General features: G+C 40.4%; 1 protein-coding gene across 2 annotated transcripts in view; it reads left to right on the top strand.

The window, feature by feature from the left end:
* The window catches only part of PDZRN4 (PDZ domain containing ring finger 4), a 229,995-nt gene that overhangs the window by 169,097 nt on the left and 36,701 nt on the right, over nt 1-24,197 (top strand). For both annotated transcript variants that reach the window (XM_066549828.1, XM_066549829.1), the window contains 2 exons: nt 21,312-21,565; nt 23,139-23,241. In XM_066549828.1, the coding sequence (XP_066405925.1) occupies nt 21,312-21,565; nt 23,139-23,241 (357 nt within the window). The remainder of the gene's footprint in view (nt 1-21,311; nt 21,566-23,138; nt 23,242-24,197) is intronic.

The following is a 24,197-nucleotide window of genomic DNA, read 5'->3' as shown; positions in this document are numbered from 1 at the left end:
AATACATATTTGCTAGCAGATCAATACCTAATCTGTTTGCCAATTTAATTGTATCAGGAGGGTGCATCAGACCAATAATTTTCTAGTCAGTCTCTTGTGTTAACTGAAATAAAATGGTAAGAAAGTATTTTGACAACTACAAATGAATGAAATATTTCAATGCAGGAAAAATGTTTTGCATTCTGACCCATCTAAGAAAGCAGAGAGTCAAAGCTGTAATTTATTTTAAAACATTAGGTATTTTAGGAGCAGAAGATGCATCATGTTATATTAATGTAGCTATTTTATTTAAATTTGCATCTACCCAGTATAAAGGAGTGGATATAATTCAGTGCAGGACCACATGAAAAACATGTTACAGCAGCACAACTGGGAATTTGTGTCATATAAATGAAAGGAAGTCTCTAGTAGAAAAGATGCTGTAGCAGCTCTTGGCTGTCACTGTGTAAGTAGATGGATGAGTGTTTTTGTGACTTGCAAAGCTGGAAGGTTTATATTGTATTAATGGGGCTGTTTTCATCTGATTGCATGGATCAAATCCAGCATTTGGCCAGGCTGGCTAGAGCTGGAAATCTGCCAGCTATTATACTGTGCTATGTAGAAACAAAGTCAAAAAGGCTGTTTTTCAGGTTCTCTGTGCAACTGACATTTTAAAGGATGGTCTGTAAGATTCTATGAGTGCCTGGGAGGGTACATGGGGATGGGTTGCCAAAAGTAGCTGGCCTCATGTGAGGCCTCCCTCTGAACAGCATTTGCCACTGCCATTGCTGGAAGTGAGCTACGTTGGTGGCTGGTCTGAGCCAGTGGGACATTTCTTGCATTCTCTCCATGGTTCACTGGAAAAGTCAGCCTCATTCAAAATTACTGTCACTTTAGATTATTTTCCCTCTTCTGGAGGAACCCAAGGCACTTTGGGTCATCTTTTTTCAGAAATTGCTGTTAAGGCATAATATTTAAAGCTAATTTCAAAATAGTCTTACATATTTAAAAGGAAAGCAACCTGCTGTCTGAAGGTTGGGATTGCAATGATCTCTTTTTTGCATGGATCTTCTTTACATATGAAATTTTGCAAATTATGTATTCTGTTTCAGAATTACAGAATTACTCTATTTATTACCAGAGGAAAATAGATTTTTATTACAGCCAAAGGCTGCTTTGATTAAATATAAAATTATTAGCTATGCTAAGCCCATCCCAAAGCTCCCAATATTTTCAGCTGGATGGTTTTTCTAGAACTTTTTATTAAAATTGTTCTTAAAAGCCACAAGTTAGCTGCATGTGTACTTAAACTGAATTTAGCTCTTCAGTCTTGCTGGTTGCTGTATGCCATCTAATTAATCTGTAGTGATTAAATGTACATAAAATCATCTGAAATACAAGGTAATTTGTGCAGATATGGAACAGTGACGAGCTTTTACTAGTCCTTGACATAATTGTTTTATCTTTGGAAAATAATTTCGAAAGGCTGCAGATGATAATTGTTTTGATGAAGCAAATGTGGAAAACAGTGTAACAACCACACATGGTGAAAAAAACAGCAGCAGAGACTTACAGAGATGGAAGTGTTTGCTTTTCAGTTTGCATATCTTGCCTTTGTTTCTAGAGGTACAGGCTCTTGTTGACTGTCCTCAAAAGCTTGGGAATCTCTCTGTGCTGTCTGGCAGTTTGCATCCCACTCCTGCTTTGTTGAACTGACTGTTGTGTGGCTAGGAGGTGGCTTGGGGCTATGTTTTCTTTCATGATTTATGAAAAAAGTTAGGGCTGAGTTTTCCAATGCTACTGAGAAAGCAAAGAGCTCCTACAAAAATCCACAGGGTTTGTTTTTCTGTCTGCCATCAGTATTCTTGAAATTGCTCTTTCTCATTCCTGCTGAATTCTCAGCAAAAATCTTTGAGGGATTAATTTGTAGATGGTGAAGCATTCCTTTGAGGGGACAGCTTGTCCTTTAAAGTAGAAATGCCTGTGATTTTTGGCAATTCCATGCATTTACTTGGTCATGCATGGGGGTCACAGACCCTTTATGTCACAGTAGTGATAAGTTAAGCAAATGGAGCCTGGTGTTGGGTCAGGGCTGCATTGTCACTGGCTGGAGCACCTGTCATTCCAGAGACAGGAAAGGCAGCCCCACAGGTCATGGTGGTGAGCCAGGAGGGAATTAGAGCACACACATCCAAGGAGACTTTGCTCAGAGAGGTGTCTCTCACTTTGCTCATCTCATGTCACTCACCAACCATTTGTCCTTTCCTCAGGTGGCAGCAGAGCTACCCAGAGCACACTACCTCATGGCCCTGTGGTTAGAGCAAGGTCCCACAGAGGCTTGAGCCCTCCAGGGTCTGGAGGGTCTCATCAGGTTGTCTGTTTCCTGGTTGCCATTCCAGCCATTGTATCAGACCATGAGCCTCAGGTGGGTGTGCTCACTTTTCACAAGGTGTGTGAGCCACAGTTAACAGTCTTTTGCTTTGATGTTCATAGTTTATTTTAATTCTCAGTTGTTTGGGGTTTTTTTGTCTTTTTTTCCTGTGGCTTCCCACTAATGAGATGGGGCAAAGTTGCAAGTGATTTTTTAATACTGAAAATATGTATTATCAACAAGGTCAGAGACACATTACAAGGGAGGTAGGCAAAGTCAGCATGGAGGGAAATTTTATTTTGTAGCTGCAGGTGGAGAAAAACAGTGTAAAGACAATCTCCATGTTGTCTGACTAAAGTTGAGTTTATGATTCTGGAATATAAGCTTCTTTTCCGTCTTATTCCTTCTTTTTCCTTCTCTTTGGCTTCAAGATTCCTCCAATTCCTCTCTGTGGCTTCAAGAAGCTGCTACAAGGTTAGAAATACAAGATCTGTCTTAGGGAAGAGCTGTTCATCATAACAAAATGATATATACTGACTCCAGAAGTAGTGCTTCACCTCTCATTAGGCTCCATATCTTTTGTTCTTTTTACCCACTGTTAGTTCTTTTCACAAAAATGAAAGAGTATCTTGGCTTGGAGTAATATTAGTATTCAGAAGGCTCATCCTAAATATGCCACAGGAGAAGCAGCAAGTTGCTTTTCAAGATCCTAGCTGGATGCTGGATCATCCCTATCATATCTGCACAGTTAGTTTGTCATAACACAGTCTGTGTCCTAACCTCATGATTTTAATGTATATGAGCCTCTAGCTCTTAATGGTACATTAGCTTAATTTGTACTTGACAAAAACAATGTTCCAGTTTTGCACATTTTGGTCTGTAAATATCATTCTACTTCAGGCAACAATACTCTCGCCTCCTATCAAATACCCCTCTAGCTTTTTTTCACAAACCTTTTTTTTTTAAACTTAAGATTAATTTTGCATTCACAAGCCTTGTTAAATGTGCGTTCCAGGGGGCTAATCAGTGTATACAACTACATATATTCTAGTTTTTTCTATTTATCCTGAAGACTTCTCCACTTTATTATTTTGACACAGAAGGGAATTTCTGAATGTGTCAAACATCCTGTGAATGGTGGTTTAAAAGCCTCTCTCATGCCATCTGACAAAGAACAGACTCCAGGCACAAACAGGCATATGCTACATGTCACAAGTTAAAAGCAATCCAGTGTAGCAGTGTCCTGACCCAGCTGTGCACAGAGACCCAGTTTTGTGGTTAACTGTGCCTGTATCCACTGTGTTCCTGAAGCTGAGAGAAAGCTGAGGGCAGATCTGGTTTTGGTGCCAGCCTGCTGCCAAGCAATGTGCCAGAAGCAGAGCTGGAGGGAGCCAGGCACAGTGCTCACAGTGGGAGCTGTTCTTTGCAGTCATCACATTTTCCAGGAGCTCTACCTGCAAGCCTTTTACATCTGTGTCTGCCAACTAAAGTGCAGACCTTAAATGGAGTCTTCAGCTGTCATCCATCCATTTCCTGTCCATCAGGAAATCCAGATATTCTGGCACAAGGACTGTCCTATACTGTCCTCCTCATACTCCTGTGATTCCCCTCTTGGTACCAGTCTTAAACACTAGTGGCATTTGGAGATGAATGAATGAGGGTCAGATATCAGTCATGACTTTTGCCTGGTTTTGCTTTGTGCTGTTGCTGCAGCTGTTATCAAATTTTGACATCTGTCCTTATTACAATTTGCTTTGTGAATGTGCTCTTTTTTGAGGTTCAGAAGTGCTTTGCAAATATGAACTCAGTCACACTGCATTTCTGAGGTGTCATGCAAGAAGCATACATCATGTTTAGGAATGGTTGTCTGCAAATATAGAAAAAGAATTATATTCTAGATTAAGAAAAAAAAATAAACCATTTATTACTGAAGTCAGTGTAGAAGTCAACTATCTTCAGCATAACAGCAGGCAGGGAGAAATTTAAAATACAGCAAAGTATTAAAATACAGTTAAGCAAGGTTAAGTTACTGTACAACAGAGCTATGCCAGTGACAAAGGCAGAACTCAGACAATTCCAGTTCTGCCCCATTCAATTCACAGCTCTGCTTCCACCTTTTTTAACATAACTTTTAGATGAAAAAGCATTTATTGTCTGAGTGCAAGACCTGGCACAAGACATATCTCCACCGTAGCTGTTCCAAACTTCAGTATTCAGTACCTTACACCTTTACAGTCTGTTTCAAACCCAGTTCATTATGATCTTTTGTGTAAGTCTTTCTAAATTCACAGATAATTGACAAGACAGGCTCTAAGGGGGTTAGAGTGAACTATGTTAGTGAGGCTGCTTCAGGAAGTTCTAATGCAGAGAAGCCTAATATATTATGGGAGGAAAAAAAAATAATTGCCCATGCACAGCAACAGCTATAATAAATGAAATACCTCAATTGATTTCTATTTTATTTTTTCACAAAATACCCAAAGGCAATAATCCACTTTCTGGATTAACAGCCTGTAAAATATCACTCTAAAAAATAAAGCCATCTTTGAGCTAACTTACACCATCACAGAAGGCATCAAGAGGCAGCAGAGTCTCCGCTGTGTTGTACTTGTATAGCTTGAAACCATGCTGAGTGAAAGATTTTTTCTGTTTTTGTAAGACATGAGAAGAATAATTTCTGTCCAAGACTATAAATCAGACCTCATCCAGGGAAATAGGTTTACAACACCCTGAATATTGCTATCTACTAATAGAGGTGTTCTCCCTGGATTAACAAATGCCATAATAGTAAATCTTTATAATTTTTCTGCATTTTGAATTGTTCTCTCCCTGTCTTTCACTGATTTTATTTTCATATCTGATTTCTTTTTCTTTAAGAGACCTCCAAAACCGAGGTTATGTCATTTAGTAAATTGAAAGCATATTCACACAAATGTGAGGTATTTTGTACTAAAGAGCCATTCCTGTCCTCCTTTTCAACCTGAAGATCTGACTGGCTCTACTGCATATTCCCTGTGCCTTGTGTCCAGGAAAGCAGTCATTTTATCAGTCTGACCATTTTGAAGATTTTCTACCTTTTGGGAGTTACAATATGTGTCAAGCAGAAAGGTTTAAAACCTCTCAGAAAGATTTGCACAGGTACATGTTTTGAGTGTGTGGGAAAAACGCCTAAAGAGTGAAGGGGTAGGAGAGGGGATTTGAGGGAAACATGGATAATGTGGAAGGATAAGGCAATTGTCCATAGGGTAAATAACACTAACATTTTAATAGAGATGATTTTCGAAGCAGGATTTTCAGTGATCTAATTTTTAGGCTGTCTCAGTTTGGAAAGACAGGAGTCTGCTAAGGAAGGCAGGAGTCTCCCCTGAAATGGAGAATGTAAACCCTTCCCCACCCCTCCAAATCGCTATAAATTTTAAATTAAGGGGCTCTCAGGCAAAAAATATGGGAGCAGGAAATAACAGTTCTTTAATAGGGAAAGGGAAAAAAAATAAAAATAAAAGGATAAAATAAACAATGCAGTACACTAGAACAACACTGACAGAGTCAGAAACCCAACCTGACACCCTGTGGGTCAGGCTGTTGGTGGCAGTCCAATTGGAAATGGGGCTGCAGTCCTCCTGAAGTATCAGGTGTGGTTCTGTTGGAGCAAGGAGGACCTGTAGAGAAGGATGTATTCTTCCTCTGAAGATCCAGTGGAAGAAGAGGCAGCTGCTGTTCCTCTGGGGAGTCCCATGGAGAAAACTGTGCCGGTGTTTCAAAAACCTCTGGATTATATCTGGGTAGCAATGCTTGGCTCCTCCCTCTGGGCAGAGCATCTCCCAATGGGATGTTACAGTTCTTATCAGTCATGCAGTGACATTCAATAGTCTGTTATCAGTAGATGCTCCCTCCAGAGGGAGGTGTGAGTGTGGTCACTCAAAGAGCGAGATAAAGCAAACTGCCCACTTGACAAAGGTAATCTGCCATACAGATGGTAATGGAAAACAACTTGCATTGCAATCTTCAACATAGGGTAACCTCCAGAAGTAGTTATACTGGCAAAACTATGAGGCAAGAGATTCTCAAGTGTTGAGAGAGCAGTAGCGAGGACAAAAAGGAAGATTGGTTAATCTACTCTAGTGTGGAGGAGTTCATGGAATAAAATTAAATGGTATCCCTGTGCTTAGGATCATTATGGGATTTGCCAGTCTTTAGGTTCAGAATACACAGTGTGAAGGTGTTAAAGTACAATTTGAAGAAGAGGATGATTGCATTTAGGGAAGGCAAAGGGTAAGTGCAGCATAATGATCACAGACTAAGCAGGTTGCAAAGCCAGGCTAACATGGTAGTCTTTTTGATTAGCAAATGCCTTATCTTGATGAAGAGTCTGTGGTAGGTCCTCTTTATCTGGACTAAGATAAACAAAAATATCTGATCTGATACTATGAAGAAAAATACTACCTAAATTGGAAGAGAAGCACTTAGATCTAAGTGGGTGGAAGGAGGGCCTGGAGCTGACTCTGCAGGTATACCTAACTACATGTAGTGCTAAAAAGGAAATTGAAAGGCCGAGGAGAGGTTACTGCTGGAACTCCAGAAGAGTTTGTCTTTGCAGTGATCTTATTTAATACTTTTATTGGTGACATTTGTGGAAATATCAGCAAACTTTACCTGCCAATTCCTAATGACATGCTTAATGTCTTTTAAAATACAGATTGCTTCAGCAGGACTAGGAGGGTTACCGGGGAACCCTGGGGGGAAAAAGGAGGGGAGAGGGGAGAAGGCTAAATGGTGAAGCAAGAAGGTGGAGAAAAAAGGGGACATGCCATAATGAGGATGAGACATGCCATGTTTTATGGAAGTACGGTAATCAGAGTGCAGTAATGAGAATAAAGAGGCTCAGACTAGACCCATGATTTCTCCCATTTGTTCCACTACTGGCAGATTTCAAAACATAGCTATTGTACCTATTGGACTGGGATGGTGTAAGCATTTCAGAAGAGTAACCTCCATCTAACCACATACTTAACTCCTTAAATCCAGCCCTATTTGATTGGTGGTTAGATTATATTTTGTTACTTTAAATTAAAGCTTCAGAAAGCGGTGTGTAATTTCTTACATTTCAGAATGTTCAGGAACCTGATGGAAAGACTGCCTTGCAGAGTGAAAGGTGTGATTTCATACAGTTATGCTGAGTTCCTTTTTTCATTTTTTAGGCAAATAACTTATTTGTTAAGCTAGTGTGTCAATGTGCAGCTGTTACTGCTCCCTATCCATACTGTCCTCATTTTTTAAGGGAGAGGGAAAGTATTGTGTTCTATTAGTTGACTTAACTTTTTAAGGAGTCTGACTGTCCTGGGCCTGGAATAGAAGCATAGACCTAATGGGGAGACATGTCTGCTTAATTGCAAGGCCTTGATGGCAGCTCCAAAAGCACCTTTTGAGTTTGCTTCCAACCTGTTGGGCACAGTGGCTCTTGGCTTGCCCCATGGACCACATGCATCTCCTGCTGACAGATCTTGAGGGACCCTGTGCCTCCTCCTACCCAAATAATTCAGGGTGAAATGAGGACACTGATAACTTTTGGTACCTGTGCACCTTGGCTGCTGATCATGCATGAAGATGTCAGATGGGATGGCATTGCCCTCTGAGATCACAGTATCACAATCTGCTCCAGGTAATCCCTCTTGCTCAGTAGAGCTGTGTGATGTACAGGATGTGATGGCTGCCCTGCAGCTTATTCCCACTGACTGAGACATCAGTCTGGAGATTAAGATTGCATGGCTGGGTACCTGACCTCACAGTTTCTGGGTTGTTCTAAGGCTAGGGTTTGGAGGGGTAGGAGGGGGGAAAGAAAATGCATGTTCTGAATATCTGTGAGCACTGGCTACCTTAACTGTGTTTTGGTGAGACTTACGCACTAACAGCTCAAGAGTATGATGATATTTCTGTTTGGTATTAATGACGGCACTCAAGGCCAGTATGCAAATTCTTTCCCACAAAAATCTCTGAGAATCTCCATTAAGAGCAGATTTGTCTCCAATGTATGTAAATATTGAATTTTCACAAATTAGAAACCTGCAGTGCCTTTTCTCAGATGTTTTCTTTGTTGTCTAACAATATCAATAATTAACTGCAAAGTAGCCAGAGTGAGAAACAGAATCATGAATATTAACTTGACAGGTTTACTTTTAAACTGTCTGCCTGAAAAGCAACCTTACCATTCCAGTATTTCCCGTCTCTTATATGAACAGTGAACGAAGAATTTTCTTTATTGTGGCAGACCTGAAACACAGTGGACAAAACAGTTTATGCTTGGAACACAAAAGCGATAGAAGGGTTGGAGACCTGCAGTCGGGTGGTTCACTCTCAGATGTGGAGGCTGGCCAAATTTCCCTGGTGGCCTGGCCTTTCTGCCATGGTTCCACATCAGCAACCGAGCCCAACAAGTGTCAGGATGAATTCAAATAGCAGAATTGATTGCTGGGAATGGTTTATGCCTGTCTGCCTCTCCTTAGGTGGGGAAGGTTTGTTTAAATTTTGCCCTGCCATTTTGGCTTCAGACATTTCTCAATTTATTGGAAGTCTCTGCTTTGCAGATGTGGTTCTTTTCACCAATAACTTTATGCTATGACATTTTACTTTACTAGCTTGTAAAGCCAGCTTACCATGAAAGTTTAAAGAAACACGGCTTTCTTAAAGAATATATCAGCAGTAACAAGAAAGCTGCTCTCAAGTCCTACATGATGTGGGTTTTGAAATGGGAGCCCACTTGACTTTAAATTTAAGGGGGAAAATACACTTTTCATCAATGAGCCATTTTAAAACATAACCTTTTCAACAAATAGGCCAAGAAGAAGCCTTTGAATCCAAGTACATCTGAGCTGTTAGAACACACAGGACTTGGCTGAAATTTGCACTTCACTACAATTTATCGATCCAGTTGCAAGCTTATGCTGCTCCCCACCTGCCTCCTATTTAAGGAACAAAAATTTTACAAGCTGTGATGTTGCAACATCATTTTTTTGTTTCTGTGAGAATAGACTAGAATAGAATAAAATTTTTACAGTTGGAAGGGACCTACTATGATCATCTAGTCCAACTGCCTGACCGCTTCAGGGCTGACCAAAAGTTTAAACCTGTTGTTAAGGGCATTCCTCAAATGTTTCCTAAATGTGGACAGGCATGGGGCATGCCACACCTCTTTAGGAAGCCTGTTCCTGTGTCTGACCACCATCTCAGGAAAGAAGCCTCCTGTGGTGCAGCTTTGCACTATTGCCATGTGTCCTGCCACTGCATATGAGGGAGATGAGCACTGCCCTGTCCACTTCCCCTTCTCAGGAAGCTGTAGAGAGCAATGAGGTTGGCACTCATCCTCCTTTTCTCCAAAACTGCTTCTCATAGGACATTTCTTCCAGCACTTTCACCACCTTTGTTGCCATCCTGGAACACATGCAAGTACCTTCATGTCCTTTTCAAATGCTGGGTCCCGGAACTGCCCACAGGTACCCCAGGTGAGGCTGCACCAGCTCTGAATACAGCAGGATAATCACATCCCTTGACAGGCTGGTGGTGCTGTGCTTGAGGCACCCCAGGATGGAGTTTGCCCTCTCGGCACAATGCTGACTCACACTGAGCCTGCTGTCAGCCAGCATGCCCAGGTCCCCTTCAGCTGGGCTGCCCATCAGCCACTCCTCTCCTAGTCCATACTTGTGCACAGCATAGATATTTCTTCTTTTACCACAGTTCCTTGCCTCCTGCTGAAGAAAGTTGCCAAAGTTAGTGTAAACAAACACTTCAATGCAGAGGTCATGGTAAGATAACAAATATCCATGAGGTTTAGTTAAGAAGTTCAGCTGAGAAGCATTTCAATGTTGTTGATTTTGGTGAAATGTCTTCATTTGGTCAGGAATTTTGTTTTTACAAACACTTTTATAACTTACTAAAAGCATTCCTAGATAGTCTACTTGTAATAATTCTATTATAAGCACATACAGAATTTATATCTCCCTTTATAAATTATCCTCTGTATATAATCTGTATGTTGCTATCAGGAATTCATGTGCACCTAACACATCTTTTCTGATATATAATCTAAAACATAAGGGGCCTTATTTCTTCTTTCAGTGGTATCTATCTTTTTATGAAATGAAATGTCATATAAACTGCGAAAAGAAACCCTCATTTTTAAAAGGACTTTCTTCCTGAGACAAAACAAAGATGACACTGCCCTTGTCTTGATATCCCCCAGTGTGCCATGATTAAAGTGTTTACATTGTCTGGGCCATAAACTTTATTTTAAAGCATGTCTATTTTAATTCATGCCCCCTTATAATTCATTGTCTAAATTCTCAGCACAGATGTATAATCATTATTTTTACTACAGCAATATCTAGAAGGCCCTACTTACTCTGGGGCTCTGTGCTGCTTGATACTATACAACCAAATACAGTCCTCCCCTAGGCAGTTTTTTTTCAAATACATAAGTATAGTAGGTTGCCATATTCTTTTCGGTGTTTTAATTAAGTTGCTTGTGCTGCTTTTAAAATAATCAAAAGCCTGTCAGATAATTTCACTTCATATTAGAGTAAAATTCTGTTTCTCTGAGCAGAAAGAATTAGTCTGTTCCTGATAATTAAAGGTGCTTTCTGCTCTGTGTGCTAAACTTCACCATCTGATGTAGGTGCATGGCAATTGAAAGCAACAAGAACTGCTCAGATGTGTCCAAAGGTCAGCTTTTTTCCTGAAAAGTTAACACAAGAGATTCTTCAAAATCTGTTTGTATTTCAGTGATATTTGTGATATTGCAAGGCAATGGTGCAACGTATTCAGTGACCAGTCAGCAGCACAGCCTTGGCTACCAGCAGTGCATAAGCTCACTGATGTATTTTTCAGCCATCTGAGCCTTAACAGCCTTGATGTGCCTGGGAGAGCTGGAATGGCAGCTATGATATCCTTGCAATACACCTGGAATTGCCTGGGAAAAGAAAATTGATGAGCATTGCATGAAGTTCCTCAGAAAATGCTATGAGTCAGCTACTTCATTCCCTCCTAAAGCCTGTAGGAAGGGATTTCCTGTAGACTTCATTCAGGGAGAGATTCCCTTTGCAGGTGTTAAATACTAAAGCCATACAGGAGCAGTTGCCGCTGCTTCTAACACTGCAGAGACCAAATCCCAGAAAATAAAGAGAGTCAAAGGAGTGAGTGAAAGATACGGGAGGGAAGCCAAAGAGGCAACTGGAATAAAACACAGGAAGGAAGTGGTGAAGGAAGGCAGAGATAGGGAGACAGGAAGGAGCAGGGCTTCAGAAGGAAGTATAGAGTTGGAAACACAGGGACAGAAATAGCGGCTGTAATTGATTTTTAGCAAGAAAGGAGCTGTAGCTCTTAATACAGAAAATGTGTACACAGTCATGGTGCTGTCTAAATAAGATAGAATTAAGCTGGTACTAATATTCACATCCTTTACAACTTTTTCTTCTAAGAAGGAATGCAACAAATAAACTTTAGGAAGAAGCAACTTAAAATATTTCTCTGTCAGCACAGCAAGCCCTCATCACTCAGGAGAAAATTAAAGTAATCCTACATGAATAAATAGTCTTTAAAAGAGGATCAAAGTAGGAGAGAGAGAAACAAAAGGGAAGAAACAGTCACAATTATGTTTCATCAGATTCCTTTTCTATGCCTCTGCATGTAGTTTCTTTTGTGTTCAGTGTGTGTAGCTAGAAGTTTACAGCTGTTTTCTCTATGTTCAATAAAAATTGTTGCTAAGCCTTCCTATGGGGAAAGCTATGGGGAACTTTCTGGTACAAAAGCATCTGATTAACTTCTGAATAGCAGGTAAGGCCCCATTACTTGCATTGTTTTATCAAGTGAGTGGTTCCTCTGAATTCATTTTCATCTTTGAAAAAGAGCTCTAGGAAGTTGCCATGTTCTAGAGGCAGGATGAAGTTAATGTATCTGTTGTTTTGTCAGCCCATATGACTGAGAAAATCTAAATACATCTGAGCTCGTCAAAAGTATTTTTTAAATATTTAGTCCTGTAAAACACTGGAAATTAATTTTTGAAAGTACTATTATGCCCAAAAAATTTGCCAATATGCTTGTTCTGGAGTAAAGCCATGAAAATCAATGGAGAACAACAGTGTCAGATTAGTTTCAAGACAGCATGAGAGAAGAATGAGAAAATAATGTAAGAGACTCTGCAAGTTTTGCTTCCAAAGAGGAGGAACCTTTGCTGTTTCTTCAAGATAAAATTAAAACAAATGCTCAGTAAGAAATGAATATTAAAGCAGAGCTAGTCTGTTGTACCTTCATTAAAAAAGCAAGTGCAGGTGCGTTTAGGGGTCACTCTAACCTTAGCACTTCATGTGTGTGGCGCCCCAGTAGGGCATTGGGTTGTGCTAGATGTGTGGCGAAACCCAGGAGCTGACCAGGGTATCAGCCAGGGTCGAGACCAGGCTCAGGGCTGTGATGCTGGGTTTAATGTCTCTGCAGTTTTGCAGTGTGCAGTGCTGGCACTCAGAGCACCCTCCTGGCCAGGCCAAACGCAGCACACCAGGTTGGCTGGAGGCGGTGGGCTGCTCTTCCCTGCAGCGACACAGGAGCTGGCCCAGTGTACTGGTGCTTGCTGGTGAATGTGCTGGCAGGAAGGAGCTCCCTTGCTGGGGTGAGGAGTGCTGTGGCACATGGGATGCAGGCTCCTGGTGCCAGCAGTGCTGTCAGAAGCAGGGTGGTGAGACCCAGCCAGCTGCCTGCACTTCCAGAGCCATCTGTCCTGCTCCTGCACAGCTGGAACGGCCAGGAGTTAGTCCTCCACGCTGAGAGATACAGGTCTTGCTGTGCTACCTTAAATTGAATTTAAAAATTTTTAAAAAATAAAGTCTGCCTTGGGCTTAACTGCATGCCTTAAATGGGGAGTTTTAATAATGGGCCAACAGCAGCAGTTTGAAGTATCTTACTGAGGAAAAGGTCACTGTGCCCATAAGTTATCCCAGCATTTGATCAGCAGAGTCTTTTCCAAAGACTTTAAGTCTCATTATTCACTGCTTATAAAGTCACTTGAGATATAATAAGTCTTTTTATAGTAATGAAAGAACTCCCACAATTAGCCAGAAGGCAGCCATCTATCTTTTTAAACTACTCGGTTCAGAGGAGACCAGGAGTTTCAGTCGTCTGCGTGTGGATGAATTGTTATGACAGTGATAAGTGTAACATTCATGTGGCGATGCCAGCCGTGACTGAGGTTTTTTTTCTGTTAGTGAAATGTGGAATATGACTCCCTAAAAGGAAAGAAGTGACTACATGTTATTTAGAGAGTTAAAATCTGCCATTCAGCCTCCTCCATTATTCTTTGGGAACTGCAGATGATTAAAGAATGTCATTAATTTGGTCTTCTAAAACTTTAATGGCAATTACCTTTTGAAGAGCCTCTTCTCTGAGAAAAGTACATACCTTGTAAGAGAATTTGGAGAGTGAGCTTGTGGTGGAGCAGAGACACCATGAAGTTCACAGAAGACTATAGCATTCTGTGCAAAGGCTTAGAGATAAAAAATGTTCTTTCTGAGCACACATGCTGGCCTTTGATTGTATTTTTCCCCATCATCAAAGGATTACTGTATCTGGTAGATCTCTTGAGAGATTTATTTAATGCCCTATCCCCAAACAGAAAAAGTTTGCAATGATTAATGTAATGAATGATGTCCTAATTATATCAAGAAGTAACACACGTATTTTATGCATGCCACAGCTAGTTTAGTCTTTATTGCCCTCAGGCAGAATCTTAATATCATCAAAAAAACTGTTTGTCAATATTAAAAGCAATTTGCATAGTAAATATACCCCAGCCTTGCAACATTACCATCTGGGTTAGCTGAGCATTCGTTTCGGTACCAGGAGGTGCTGGTGACGGCAGACCACATGAGTGCTCAGCTTTCCAGCTGTCACCCTGGGAGGATGACAAGTTCCCAGCCTGTGGGGAGGGGACAGGTTCAGTGAGAGGGCAGTGGGAGGTCTTTGTAGAGAAGAGTTCAGGAAAGGAAAGATGGAAGGTTTGGGAATCAGCAGGCGTGAGAGTCCTAGGGAGTAAAGAAGGGCCTACACTGAAAGAAAAAGGCAGAGTGAGAAGAGCCAAGCAGACTAGGAGAGAGAACAGAGGCAGCAAAGCAAGGGAAGGAGGAATGAGGCTGGGAATACAAATTGGAAGAGCATGCAAGAAAGATGGTGATTGCAGCTAATCACAGGTCTGCTGGGTAGATTAAGGGAGTTGGAAAAAGACAACAGCAGTTGATCACAAATACTTGTCTACCAGCAGTTGTCTCCAGGCAGCTCACTCTGAAACTAATGCAGTAATTCTTTAATTTAATTTGGTGATTTCATTTCACTCACAAGGCAAATGCAGATAACACAAACCAAGAGAATTGCAGATAATTGTTATGTTCGCTCTTTCAACACTTAAGTGAATATTTTCTGAGCACTTGCTGTACTTTTTGAGCTGAACTTTCTGAGCTGTTTTGATGTTGTTGAACATCAGCATTAAAGTACTTGAAAGGATCTTTGTGAGATGTGCATTGTTCTAAAAGACAGTGATGATTTGGAGGAAATATTCTCCAGTTATACCAACTGCCAAGCCTCATGTTATGAAGTGCAGAAATTGAGTTTGCATTTTGGCTACAAATTAAAGCTGCTGAGTAATGATTTAAAACGTGTTGGAGCAGATAGATATCCTGGAGATGCGAATTGTAGCATCCAAGTAATTTTTAAGAGATGTCCCAAGCTGAGGGCCCAGAACCACCAAGAGTCTTTAGGGATGAAAATGTCCCTTACGGCATTAAGGAGATGGAAATGCTCAAAGGCATTTGTAGTGAATGATGACTGTACCTCACCCAGCCAGCTAGAAGCAGGCTGTAGGCACGCATCTAAAACACAATCCATTTCTTATACTCAATACCGTACATGCAATTAGGCAGTCGAGACATTTGGGATTTAAAAACCCAAACCTCCTCCCAAAGTTGGGGGGATCTTCAGTGATTGCTTTGCTTCCAACAGACTTAAATGTTTTTTTCCAAACATGGAGCATGATTCTGCACACAATTTTGGGAAATGCTTCTCGCAGTGGTTTTGTTTTATTTAGAGGTGACTGGGTAGAGAAGGCAAAATCACAAAGAAAAAAGATACTGAGGTTCTATTTGTTGGAGAACCAAAGTTTCACAAGCACAAGGTATTAGTTACCTTGCTTACTAGTTTGCTGTATTAACTACAGATGTGATGAGAACTATTTGTCCATTCTCTGTACATCTGCCTGGGACATTTTTTTCCATTCCAGTTTAAAAATCTTCTGAATTTCCTAGGACATCTTGTTGGGCAATACTTCCAGGCAGTGTCCAGCTTTTTGCTGGGGTCTTACCAAAATATGTCATGTCCTTCATAGAGAGAAATTCTAGCTGTCAGACCTGCCCACAGATGCACTGATCTCAGTAACAGCTCTGACAAAATGAAGCATCGTCTTGAGGTCAGTTGAAAGGAGGGTGCTTTTCTTCTGGCAATTGCTGTTTAAATTATCAAAATTGCCCAGTCATTGGGTTGTCTCGCTCTGAGAGGAAATTTTACAGAGTGAAAATAGGTATATTTTTATGTTTTTCCAGTTTTTGTAACCTTTATTTTGTCTTGCTCAGATAAAGACTTACCCACTGGCTTTTCAGCCACAGTAGATTTCTGCTAATTACTGGGAAATGGAGGTGATGTGCTGGTTACACACAGAGATGCACAGAAGGCTGCAGAACTGGGTGTTGCCTGAGCCTATCTGGTATCATTGAACCAACTATACAAAACAGCTATCCAACAGCACAAACCTCAGCTCTACAGGTAATAGAGATGTAATTCTTGTTATAAGCCTGTGGTTCAGCTTGAGGGAAGCAGCCAGAGCCTGCATGTTCAGCAGCTTGTGTAGCTTTTAGGAAAGATGACAAGATTTCACAGTCAGGGCAGCAAAGGATCAAATTGGAACAAGAGTCACTTAACTCATCTGGCCAAGGAAGAGAAAATGTCATTAACCAGCATAATAAAAGTTGTCCCTCTACTGAACTTGCATGAACCCTGACTGAGATAGTGGTATTGGATAATGGCTGAATTTGCTGTCTTTCAGATTAACTTGCTGAAGAAATGTGACTTAGTACTAAAGTGTAGCCTAAAATGTCAGTGTGTCAAATGCCCTTTCTGTAGATGAGCTATCACACGTGTGTTAGCAGGAGACTCACAGTGTCCTCCGCAGCATGGGTGTCACTGGGAGCAACTGACAGGTTGGCACTGTGTCACATGTGCAGTGCCAACCTCTTCTGCCCAGGGAGCCTCGCAGCTGTTGGCCCTCAGCAGTAGAAGTTTTCTAGAGTTTCTGTATGCCAAAAGCTGTAAATCTGGAAGGAAGCTGAGATGTTTTTGTTCTTTTTTCTCTGTTGCCTGCAGTTAGGAAGGGCTCAAATTCCTGTCCTAAAGAAGGACTGGTCAAACTTAAGGACAGTGTTTGATCTTTGTGCCAGTCTGCTGTCCAAGGATGCACCCAGGGAATGGTAGCCTGGGTGTATTTAGGGTGAGAGATTGAAGGTGAGGAGACTGCTGTGATGAGAGCAGATTTAGCACCTGTCAGGTCAGGGACATCTTCTGCATGGGTGTTGAAATCTCCTAGGACAGTGAGCCTTGTGTGAACTCCATCATCATGTCAGACAGCATCTCTGTCATTTAACTAGGAAAGCTGTGTGTCGAGACATCTCTGCTCTCGCAGAACACTTCAGTTATTCTTCCCATTGCCTCTTCTGAATAAATGAAGTGTCTCAAAGGAGTTCACTTCAGCAGAGGTAATCTTAAATTTAAACTTGCATATGCCAGATATTTGCTGAGGGTAGGAGGTTATCTAATGATTTTGTGATGATTGCGTTCACATGACTATACATACTTTTTCCTTTTTTCCCCTTTTTTCCCCTTTTTTCCCCTTTTTTCCCCTTTTTTCTGCTATTTTCCTTTTTCTCTTCATATGGAAAAAGTAAAGACTACAGGAAACATTAACATTTCTGGCTCTTTTGTTTCAAAAATTCTGCCCAGCATTAAATGATCAAGAGCAGAAAAGTGTTAGAAGACAGAAAAGGCAGTTTAAATTTTCAGTCACAGGCACTTAAATCCTAGAAGCAGTCTTCATTGAAGGACTGATTTTTCTTCACCTTGTCTTTAGCACTCATAACATGAAGATAACTTAACAACCATTTGTCTACATATTTTATAGTCACTGTTTTGTTATTTAGTCCTTACTTCTCTGCTGCCCACCTCTCTGTGTAGGAACACGCCTGTGTGCACTGGTGCTGGCATTAGCAGTGGCAGTTGGCCAATGTCCGTGTATGTTTGCATGAAAGACAAAGCCCATTTCCTTGTTTGTTTTCTGATGCTGATGAAGTTTTGCATGTGGCTGGGTTTAGAGCAAGAATCCAAAGGAGATGGCAAGGATCCAGGCGGTGGCCACTAGTCACTCTGGGGGAGATGTTGACAAGTGGCCCAGACTTTGCAGTGTGTCCAATAGCCAGGGACAGGGGGAGAGAGCTTTCATTAAACAAAAGCTTAATCAAAGAGGGCAGGGGGCTGGTTTACATGAGAAAAGATATATTCTTTACTTAACATTCACAACTAGCTTGTGGATTAATTAGCCCATCTGCTACAACAAATGTATTCCCTTGCCTTTGTGTTGACTGTTAAAAGTGACTGATTTCTCTATCCACTTAAAATAGTACCCTGGATTCCACTGAAAGTAACCTTTCAGAGGCGAGGAATTTATTTAATAATCCACTAAGAACCTGTAAATGGCTTGTTGTAAATAAGTGCTCAGCTGTCTTTAGTTCCCAGGGTAACTATATGTGAGTTAAGCTGGAGGATAATGCAGGAAGAAGATCCTTAAAGAACCTGTAGGGAAAGTGCTTCCAACCCCACGTGTAGTACTGTCTTTAGGTTTTTAAAATATTCTCCTCCACCCCAAGTGGGCAGGACAGCTGCCAGCATAGAGTAATTCAGTTATAGATTTTCTTCTGAGAAAGGAGGCATTTGTAAATTATGTGACCTCTGTGCAGATCGACAAAGTGTGTTGATGAACTTCAAGTGACAATTTAAACAAGTATTGGGTCCACTGTGCTTGTATTTCATAAGAAACCAAATAAAGGAGAGAATGTGTTTAAAGCCATCAAATTAAATAGGCATTTAAATGAAAATAGAGGTCAGACATAGGTTCCCAGGATAAATGAAAATGTGTATCTTTTGTGATTTTTCACATTCATGTGATTTTAAAATATTATTATTCTTTAGAAATAAAATTTGCATGTAAATGGCATTATTGTGAATTTATGTCTATTTCCTCAGAATAAGTGATAAGTGTTGACTGATGTGAATAGACAGAGCTTCTGATTTTCAAAAAAAAATGGGTTTTGTATGCTATCCAAATGTCTTTTAGATTGTTGATGTGTATCTGTGATAAAATGGTTATCTTGTGCCAAAATCCACGTGGTTCAGCTGGGATACAGAAGGACTGTGTGTTTTATACTTGAAATAGAGGAAAAAAATGATACATTGCTACGTGCTATTTATTCCCAAACATTTACTTTTAGGAGAAACACCATATAGTTGTCTGAAGCTGAAAAAGTATCGAAAGGGACTGGGGAGCCAGGAAAGTAATTTTGCTATTCTTAGGGCCCTAGGAATGAGAGTCCCTCAGACAGCCTATAGACCAGTCTTGTTACAAAAATCACAAAAAACTGTGTCGTTGATAGGATATGAGTTCGAAACAAGAATGAAGCAGATACTGAAGAGTGGTTGGAAGACCCAGGCTTGAAGCTTTATCTCGAATTGCCTCCATTAGATGGCGCTGAGTCTGATCACCCTGGCAGTGTCACTTGTGTCAGCAGGGAGGGTTTGCAGAAGTTCTCTTCTGGGGGAAATTTCTTTGGGTTTTCTTATAACTTAATTTTTTCTTAGACAGCTCTGGCTCTTCCTCTTAGATACAACTGATATTTTTTTCCCATGTAAATTAGATTATAATTAGTAATGATTTTATGGATGATAGTCTAAATGATAAAATTATAACATTAAATCTTTTTTTTTTTTGCTTCAGTTATCAGACAGACCAGAGATATGCATTGAGCTTAGGTCACCAACCTAGCTGCCTTTTGAATTACTTGGTCACAGTCTAGGCCGCAGTGGTGTGGTACTTTTGGCTGCCCCAGGCATTCAGCATAAAGAGTTTTGAGCTTTTATATCTACAGAAATGTGTTCAAAATTTGCAGGCTTCCCATCACTGCATCAGGTCCAGCTAGAAAGATCAGCTGGCCTTTACATTGGTAGCTACATCACAGTACAGTTATTTTGCATGTCCTTGTGAGTGACATGGGTGTGAAAGTGCTGATTCTTTGGAAATTAAGTCAGAGGAAAGATGATGCTACCTTGTACTTGTGCACATACTCTGGAAATGTATTGAATTTATATATACATGAAATTAATGGTCAGCAGTATCCTAGCCATGCACATAAATGTGATAGGACTATGGTTGCACAAGTTGCTTCAAAATGTTACTGAAGGCTGCTGAGTTACTGAGGCTCTTTTGAGTTTGCTGACATTGTTCCTGTTTGCCTTTGTCCTTTTTGACAAGAAATTTCCAAGAATTTCTTGAATGAAGGAGTGATGTGGCAAAGAAATTTTCATTTCCACCACTATTTGCAAACATTGGGGAAAAGTAATTTATGGGTCTGTCCCATTTCTGGGGAGGGTTCATTAAGTTTTATGAAGTTTTATGACACATTTTCTATACAAAGAAGATAATTTGAGCATGACCTTGCGGCAGAGTCCTATTTCTGATTTGCTGGCAGTGTAGAAGTTTTCCTGGGAATATAAATTTTAACCAGGTTTTGGTGCCTTCAGGTAGTCACATTTCTGAAAACCCTGCCTTTCTACCCCAGCACAGGATCATCTCATTTCCACAGTAGCTCACAACAGTTAGGTCCTGTGTAGCAGTCAACAGTGGTCCCACTGCTCTGGAACCAGTGAAATAGTATTTTCTCTGTAAGGATGTTGCACAGCCCTGTGTTCAAGGGCTTAGCTACTGACTGCCATTGACCAATTAGCCTTCACATTTGTAGTGGGCTGATGCTTGCAAATCTTGTCCCAAGCACATGAATTTGTATAAATTTAGCATAATCAAACCTTGCCGTTACATTATTTTAGTACCCTAAGGCCTCATGTAGACCAGGAGGAATTTGCTGCTTTGCCTGTAGCGGAGAGACGCCTTGGCACAGTCTTTTAGTTTTGCCAAGCTATGCTACATTTGCAATGTAATTTTCTCTGGTTGATTATTTGTCTGTTCATAGCAAATTATTTATTGAGTTAGTTCTCTTTCCTTGAAAGAACCAGCATCTGACTGTGCTAGTCCAATCTTCCTATCTGTGGTCTTAATGGTTGTATAATGGCCATAGCAGATAAGTGACAAAACATTGAAAATTGGCCTTGTTTCTTTTTAGACATCAGAGACATGTTTATTGATATCTGCATTAATAACAGTGCTATGCCAGAAATCCTTTAAAACTATTTCATGCCGCAGAAAATGCTGAAATTCAAAATTAGACGCACCCCTCCTATTTTAGCTGTGTTTTACAAAGTTAATAAAATAAGAGGAAATAATTTAAATTACTTTCTAAATATTGTATTTTCTTTGTTGTGTTTGGATTCCATTGGGTGGGACAGTTATGGAAGAGTTCAAACCATTTCTAATTTCTGGCAAAGATTAAAGAACTTATTTCTCCTCCCAGCTGTATATTCCCTCTTGCATGGATACCAAAATATGCTCGTCAATGTCATCAGGTGGCTTGATGTGCTGCACAAATAATTCATCCCTCTATATTTTACACCCATGTTTTTATGCTGCCTTTTCTCTCACCTTGGCTGTATTCCCTGTTTTCCTTAGGTCAATGGGAAGGACCTCTCCAAGGCCACTCACGAGGAAGCCGTGGAAGCTTTCCGCAATGCCAAGGAGCCCATTGTAGTTCAGGTTTTACGACGAGCCCCAGCTGCCAAAGCTCACAGCGGCTCTCAGGATGTTCGGCTTATGGATGCCAGCACTCAGACTGACATCACTTTTGAGCATATCATGGCTCTGGCCAAGCTAAGGCCTTCCACACCACCAGTTCCAGATATCTGCCCTTTTCTACTTTCAGATAGGTATGGTTTATCTTTTTCTGCTGTTTACCTGCAGCATTGAGGCATTGCAGGGAGGATCTTTTAGCCTTCTCCTGAAAAAGTCTCAGGAACACTTTAAATAAATAATAAATGTTGTTGACAAACACTATCCCATTCAGGCTTCAGTGACAGCTTTCCTAAACTCTGCTTGTAGGTTAAGGCTACAGGGAGGAATCTCAGACATGTTTACTTTGTGTTTATGTATCCGTTCATCCAAAGCTAAGCCCTGGTCAAGAAGAAAAACACTTCTGTGTTCCAGAGTACCAAAAAGGCTTCTTCAGACCTAGAAAGAGCTTGTCTTGTTTTCTTTTCTTCCAATTTTTTTACAAAAGCAAATCAAGGAAACAAGTGATTTAATATAAAGTTCCCCTTATCAAAAGCAAAACAATTCCAAAAATATAGATATCAAAAAGTACCATTTCATCTGTCATATGGCAAAATATATTAATTAAATTATCTCTCTTTGGAATTGAATTGGGTGCAAACACCAGCAGGTGGTGCTTATACATAAATAGGGTGTAGGGTTCTTCCTCTTTTAACTCCACCTCATAAATAACATCATGTTGTGGGTGATCTCAGATGACCCTACAGACCCTCTGTAGCCTGCCAAAAAATATTATAGCCCTAGAGCCTTTTCACTGATTTGCTGGCATGTTGTGTGGGTTTGCAGAATTGATGCTAATGCAGAACATGACACTTTTAACTTAGATGTAGGTCCGTTTTTAGAAATTCTGGGCTAGATGGATTTGGCTTACTGCTGACTGCTGCACAGCAAGGAACAGGATACATGTATTTCTGAGTTTTTACTGGGTTTTTCTAAACTCTGGGCTACTGTGATTGAAGTTCCAATGCCCTCAGCATGGGGAAGAGTTTTCAACCTCTGCTAAAATAGGATACTACATGGTTGGGATCCAGCCTTGGGTTTGAAGATGTTGTAAAGACCTCATTCTTTGTGTTCCAAACCCATTTAACAGTGCAGTTTACTAACGTTTGTAATTGTGCAGTTGCTCAAGTGCACTTCACCGTGTTGTTACCACTTTAACACAAGAAGATAATGCAAGATATTTTACATGAGTTCTCGAGCAGTTTGTGAGCCTGATACAGCCTGTAGACTGTTCAAGACTATGACCAGATAATTAGTGAGATGCCCTCAGCCATGACACAGCACCCAAATCTGGAGTTATGTACCTTTATGAGTGTAAGGAATCTAAAATGTCACAGTGAAGCTGTTGGGTTCAAACCAGACCCTTTTAAGAAATCACCCTGTGTAAATATGCCTAAAGATGAACCCAGCAAAATGAACTCAATCAGAGCATGAGCTTTTGCAGGGAAAACAGCTTGTACTGCTTCTTGGTACTGGCTCTTTCAGGTACTTGGTTCTTTCAGGCTGTCCAGCCATTCAGAGAAGCACTTCTGAGATGAGAAAACTATGAAGTGAGACTGGGTTGGCAGCAGGGGGAGGAGCTGACAGTGGAGGGGGGTGAGGTGGGACCTTTTAATTTAAAAAACCCATATTTTCTCATCTATTGTTATTGTACTGCTTTGTTCCACATAGCTGCCATTCTCTTCACCCAGTGGAGCATGAATTTTATGAAGGCAATGAGTATCTTTCCAGCCTGCCTGCTGATGCAGATAGACCAGAGGACTTTGAGTATGAGGTAAGATCATGGGCACACTTCACCGTCTCTTTCTGTTATTACAGATATGACATTTACACAGCTGATAGTAGGCTCCGCTGAGAAAAAGAGTGGGAATACTTCTTAAAAATCATCACAAAAGGCAGTTTTGTGTTATACCTGTGTGATGTCACAGGATTTACTGGAGATAGGCTAGGGTTGGGATAAAGATGTGAAATTTGAAAGCAGAATTCTGCTTTCAAATAGTGAGTGACTACATACAAGTCTAGGAGGCTTGTTTAACATGTTCTGTCTTTGTGTAGTGGAGACTGTAACTCAAATGCTTCTCTTTAGTAGTTTTAACACTTTAAAGCAGGCCTTTCCACAAATGGTTACTGGAAGTTTAATTGCTTTCCTCTTCCTGCCTCTAATTTTAAGAATCAATTGTCCTTGTATTTCATGCATTAGAAATCAGTCTTCTAGATATTTGGTTGTGTGCTTGATTGTTTTTAAGATCATGCTTAAAATTGGACAATGAATATAGTTTTTATTACTTGCTCTTTGATATTTGACCTTGTAAGTATTGCAATTATAAGAGATTGTGCTCTGTACCACAAATCTCCCTTTGCTGCTGATGTATTGCACTGTCTGGTGACAAGGGTGGATGTGTTTCTGAGTCACTGGAAAATCATTATGTGAAGCTTCCCAAAATGATAACATATGATTAGTGATGTTGCTCTTCATTAGATTTTCATTTCAGTATCTAAATAATCTACTTGTCAGTCAGTCATTAGCTTTTCATGTTTTCCACTGGCATCTAGTAACAAAATATTTATAGGAACAGGCATAAGAAGCAGATGGTTCTTTTTATTATTAAAGTGCTGAGTCTTTTCATAAGTTCAAGTTACTGTGTTTTAATGATTATAAACAACTTAAAATCTTTAATACAAGATTAAAAACATCCTAACTTCCTGTTTGCTCTACCTTAAGAAACCCTT

The sequence above is a fragment of the Molothrus aeneus genome, chromosome 5 (genome assembly GCF_037042795.1).
Source record: "Molothrus aeneus isolate 106 chromosome 5, BPBGC_Maene_1.0, whole genome shotgun sequence".
NCBI classification, from domain to species: domain Eukaryota; kingdom Metazoa; phylum Chordata; class Aves; order Passeriformes; family Icteridae; genus Molothrus; species Molothrus aeneus.
The sequence above is the reverse complement of the archived record's forward strand: the minus strand, read 5'-3'. Positions and strand labels throughout refer to the sequence as shown.